The sequence below is a fragment of the Camelina sativa genome, chromosome 15, assembly GCF_000633955.1.
Source record: "Camelina sativa cultivar DH55 chromosome 15, Cs, whole genome shotgun sequence".
NCBI classification, from domain to species: Eukaryota; Viridiplantae; Streptophyta; class Magnoliopsida; order Brassicales; family Brassicaceae; genus Camelina; species Camelina sativa.
Window position 1 is genome coordinate 763,224 of NC_025699.1, and position 5,767 is coordinate 768,990.

The 5,767-nt window shown below is 34.4% G+C and overlaps 1 protein-coding gene across 1 annotated transcript; it reads right to left on the reverse strand.

Annotated features, from left to right (window-relative positions):
* LOC104744414 (homeobox-leucine zipper protein HDG8-like) lies at positions 1,269–5,767 on the reverse strand. Its single transcript, XM_010465472.1, has 10 exons — positions 5,633–5,767; positions 5,419–5,536; positions 5,120–5,311; positions 4,138–4,572; positions 3,892–3,996; positions 3,487–3,693; positions 3,216–3,396; positions 2,233–2,492; positions 1,932–2,027; positions 1,269–1,822 (listed from the first exon to the last, which is right to left on the reverse strand). The coding sequence occupies exons 1-10, from the start codon at positions 5,749–5,751 to the stop codon at positions 1,424–1,426; spliced, it is 2,112 nt and encodes a 703-aa protein (XP_010463774.1). The 5' UTR covers positions 5,752–5,767; the 3' UTR covers positions 1,269–1,423.

The following is a 5,767-nucleotide window of genomic DNA, read 5'->3' on the forward strand; positions in this document are numbered from 1 at the left end:
AAAAAAAAAAAAAAAAAAAAAAAAACAGTGATGGTGGAACTCATTAGTCTACTGTTATAACGTTAAACGACGACAACACCTCAGATCTAATATCCAGATCTGATCCGATCGATTCAACGTCTAATAAACGTTCAGATTAAAAGCATATCTATCATAGAATCAATAAAAAGCTCAACTACGCAATATTTGTTTGTTTTGGATCATCACAAATTCAAGAGAACGAATCCACAAATTCGAAATTGGAAACGATGAAATAGAAAGACGAACCTGAGGTAGCGAGAGACGAGGCTGATGAATCCGCTCTTCTCATTCTCACTGGAAACAAAAGAAGGAAGGAAACAATCAGATCAGTCCAAAAAAAAAATCCACACGATATCATCCAGATCTAGAATTTCTCAAAACTATAATAAAAGATCCATCAGATTTAGGAAGAAACGAGACTTAAAATAATCGAATCCGAACACAAACCTCATATCTTTAAGGCCATCGACGGCGGATTTGAGTTGAGGGAGGTTCTCAGTTGTGGCGGCCATTGTTGATTAGAGATTAAGAGCTTTCGATTCAGAAGATTCACAGAAAAAAAAACGAAGAGATGATTGTAAAATTGTATAGCAGAGAAAATATTTATAGGCGAAGGGGAGATTTGGGAGTGGTGGTGATGAAGTGGCGACGATGTGTGTGGTGTTACCCGCATGTATATGTAAATTTGTCTGTCGTCTTCTCTCAACCAATTAGAAACATACACGTGTTACCTTGCGTGTAGCGTCATTCTTATTTCCTTTTATTTTCCAACGTCCGGTTTCTTCTAATTACCGTCAATATTTTTTTTCCCTTTTTTTTTCCCACTGTTTCTTAAAGTCAAAAATATATATACCGTACGTTCCATCAACTTGAAAATGTTAAATGATGAGTATAATTGTGAAATTTTTATGTATATTTAGTTTTCTAAAACAAAAAGATTATGTATGTAGGACATTTCATTATTATTCTTAGTGAAAATAACTTAAATTGTGGTGTGTTTTATATAAAAAAACAAAATTTACTTATAGTATTATGGTTAAAATCCATCTTCAAACCATAGTTAGTTTACTCATAGTATTATGGTTATTAAATACATAATTTTTTTTTTACGTCAATAATTTACTCATAGATTTCTTTTTCTTTTTAAAAAATAATTATGAGTAAAAATGTCATGACCAAACAAAAGCCAAAAAGAAAAAGAAAAAAATAAACTAATATAAAAAAGAAGGGTTGTTTTATTAATTATTATCATAAATCGGTCTGTAATAATACTGACCGAAAATATCTTAAATCATGTCCTTAAAATCATTATACCCAAAGTCATAAAAACCCCCAAAAATAATTGTCTTAAACAAAACAAGAATGAAAACAGAGGAGAATCTTCCACGGCATATTCTCTCACTCAAAACTGATCAGGACAGTTGAGCAAACCTTTGATCCTTTGAACAGTTGAGCTGATCAAAGCACTCACTGTATCCACCGACCTCTCATTCACCTCTCTCGACCTACTGGTCCTGCCAGAGACAAGGATCTGGAAGGCCAGCGTGAGTAAGGTTCCGCCGTCCTCCACAGTCGATCGTCGGCCATCGCTTGAGATGATGAAACCAGAAGGAAGGATTGGAATATCGGAAATTTTGACGTCCGCGCCGGAGAGAGTGGTATCCATTGTAGCCATGTCCATAGGAGCGTACACCAGCATGCCTCCTAAGGCGTCCATGTAGCAATCTTGCAGCATTAACATGTCGTCCTTGTCTGACTCTTGTGCTATCATCTTGCCATTATTATTCTCTTCTTGCGTTGGCTGAAATGTAGATTATATACACACGCACGACGATTAAAGATTATTAGAGTAATATAATATGCCAATAAACGCTTAATTATATAAAAAGTCGTTCAGAAGAGATATATACATGTACCCGGAGGATGCTTAAGCAATTGGTTTCACTTGATCCGGTGGCAATGCGCGCGATCTCAGTGACTACGGTCCCATAGGCAAGAACATCCCACTGTTACACGTAATTAAACGTTTTTTTATGTGTGTGTTAGTACGTTCTTTAAGACATGCAACAGTAAGAGACATGCAATTTAGTAAACCAAAATCCCTAATCAAAATCTGGACTGATTAACTAGTACTAGTTTCACGTATCAAAGCTCACAAAATATGATGATCATACGTACAGATTAAGAAAGAGATAGAGAAAAGAAAAGAACCTGCTGACGAGTGTCGAGTTTCCGGAGGATGTCGAAGACTTGCACAGGAGGGAGAGGGATTCTTAGAGACGAAGCAGCGCTAACAATTAAACCGGGTGGTTGACCGGCCTCGAGGTTCATCCGCATCGAGACTCTCACTCCACATTTCGACTGCTGCGGAAAGTCAACTTTTCCGGACATGGTCAACATTTCGTTGAAATTCATTATCATTCTCTCACCTAATTTCAAAACTCTTCTCCTTTCTTCTCCTGTCCTTATGACTGCCACAATATAATAACTTGATCAAACGCCACATTATTATAGAAACTATATACGTAAATAAACAATAACTAATGTAATAACGTAAAGTTGCATGTCTTTCGGTTTGAACCTAGAGATATGTGATATAAAAATTATCCGACCAGCGCTTGACATTTTTTAGCTGGTTAGACGATATGTATTTATTATACATGATCTATGACCTTCCTTAATCCATTTATTTTTACAAAAGATTTCAAATTTCAAAAATTACAACCAAGATTAGACAAAGCAAATAAAATAAAATAAAATTTGTAACAATATTTGTAAATATGTCATACTTTTATAAAAATAATAAAAAATATCACAAAAGTAATTTTTTTTTGTTTCTTAAATTAAAAATTAGAAAACTCAATAATCCGGAAATAAATTTAGATATACACGGAAAAATATTCTTTCTTTGTATGCTTTTATGAGTCAGTATATTCATCCATTTGAAGATTAAAAACTTCCGTATATTCGTCATCCAAATTTTGACTCGCAAAATGTTTCTTAATTTCTTTTCTAGAAATTGAAGAAAATGTTGACTAAAGTTTTTTTTTTAAAAAAACATGTTGGTAAATTCGATTATAATCAAAATGATACAATCATACCACTCAAATCACGTGATAAAAAGAATAACATATTTTAATTCAGTTTCACAATTTGAAGTCATCATTTTAGTTAGTCGTAAAGATGATACGTACCTTCGCTCCAGTCACTTGCAGGAAGGGTTAGGTTGGAGGTGAGAGCCATCCTCTCACACATTCTCTCAAGTGTGGCAATCCAACGCTTAGCTCCGTAGCCTGACCCGCCGCTTAAAAGCTCTCTATAGATTTTATGTGTATCCAGTTTCTGGGCCACTTCCACATGCTCAATCCACATTACCTGTAATATTTGATAGCATCAGCCAAATGCAATATATAAAATGTCATTTATGAGTTCGACCAAGAGACCATGGAGATCAGAGAGGTATACCTTCGACTGAGCATTGGGCATCGACTGGATGAGACAACCAGAAGGACGTTTGTAACAAGAAGCATTGACAAAGTCAAAGTCAAAGTCAACGTTATGTGACACGTCAGCAATAATCCAGAGCCCTTTACTGATCTCTTGGCAGCACCTCACGATCATGAACTCCCTTGGTGGCACTAGCGGCGACAGAATGTGTAGTTGCTCCCACATCTATCAAATTTCATTCACGTTCGAAACATCAAATGATGAGTATATTTACATGTTATCATACAAAATGTTTTGCCCATATTAGATTTCTACATGCAGGATTGTGCGTCTTTAAACAAAATAATCCCTAATTTCAATGAATGGTAATGAAAACTGTAAGTTGGTTACGTAAATAATGGTTCTAATATAAAAATAATTCACCACTCGCAAAATATTGCAGTTCTCTCTAATAGGAAGCTCCGACCCGAGCACATGTAGCTTCTTGGCCTTGTTCACCATCGTTGGAAAAAGCTCTTTCCATTTCTCCTACAATAAACAAGTAACATTTTCATATTTAATTTTATTCATCATCATTAGATCCATCCAACCCTTAATTTAGGATAAACCAACGTGTCTTAAAGTCAAAACGTAATATTTTTTCCTAGAGACGACAAATCGAATACCTACCGCATCTAAGAACATTTCAATCAAGGTAGTAGCTTCTATTGGAACCACCGTGACATCCTTGGAAGACTCGACATAGGCACTCGTGCTCCTGAACTTTTTGACAGCGTTCGAGAACTTTTCATAGTTCTCTGAATCAATCACATCTGTGCCATCGATAGAGGACTTAACCCAAAATTGTTCCTCACTAAAAAACAGCCGCTTGAGCTCTTCAACCGCACTTGCCGCGGTTTCAGACAACAAGCTTACATCCATTTGGGATATTGGTTGTGGTTGGATGGGTTGAGAAGTTGGTGGTCCGAATGAGCTAGACGGGTCGAACATATTGCTTGGGTTGATTCCGTAAGAGGAGATGTGTTGGGTAGGAACAGAAGCAAATGGGTCCCCCACGGTCGGTCGTTTGGACATGTTGGATAGCAAATGGGCGATTTTGTCACGCTTCACACAAAAGTAAATAATTATATAGTGGCGTATCTGTACATGTATATAGATTCACAAGCAATATATATAATTTTCTTATGTTTTCCAAATATTTTTATCATGTTTTCCAAATATTTTTATTATGTTTTTCAAATAGGGTTTTGAAAAAAAAGATTAGTACAATTTTGTTTGTAAATTTAAATGAAAAATATGATGCTTAATTATATAGTTGCATTTTTGTGTACATGTATATAGATTCACAAGTAATATATATAATTTTTATATGTTTTCTAAATAGCGTTTGGAAAAAAAGATTAGTACAATTTTGTTTGTAAATTTAAATGAAAAATATGATGAATAATTATATAGTGGCGTATGTGTAAATGTATATAGATTCACAAGCAATATATATAATTTTTATTATGTTTTCTAAATAGCGTTTTGAAAAAAAAGATTAATATAATTTTGTTGTAAATTTAAATGAAAAATATGATGATTAGTCAAATTAATAAAACATCCAAATATATATATATATATATATATATATATATATATATATGAATACCTGCTCTTTCAGACGAACGTTTTCCAAAAGCAATTTTTGGAAATTGAGTGTGTGTTCCTCTCTGCCAAAAGGAGGACCTCCACAATCCGGACATAGTACACTACTTAATGCCCCGAACATAGCTTCGTTCTCATTTTTGAGAATTTCGTTTTCTGCACGAAGTGATAAGTTACCGGCTCTTTCCTCTTGGGCCTATAGCATATGAAAAAATAAATTATTTATTATTAAATATCATATTGTTAAAATATATTGAGAAATTATTGAAGAGTATTTTAAAAAGGATTTTTCAAGATGAATACTTTGCATTGAGTCCTTTTGTTCTGAAACCAAAACTTGACTTGGTCAGGCCCGAGTTTCAATTCTTCACACAACTGTTGTCGCTGTGCTTCGTCTGGATGTGGACATTCCATGAAAAAACTTGATACAATTTCAGAAATCCAAATTAATGATATGTAATATTAAAAAATCATAAATTTTTATCGAAAATGTATAAATAAATAATAAAGGTTTTACGCTTCAAGTCCTTGGATCTGTTGAGGGGTATGGCGATGACCGGTCCTCTTCCCGCTTTGCTTGGAGTCTTCCGAAGCATATTGTTCATTCCATGAGCTCCCACTACCATCATTCTCCATTTTCTTCTTCTCAAAA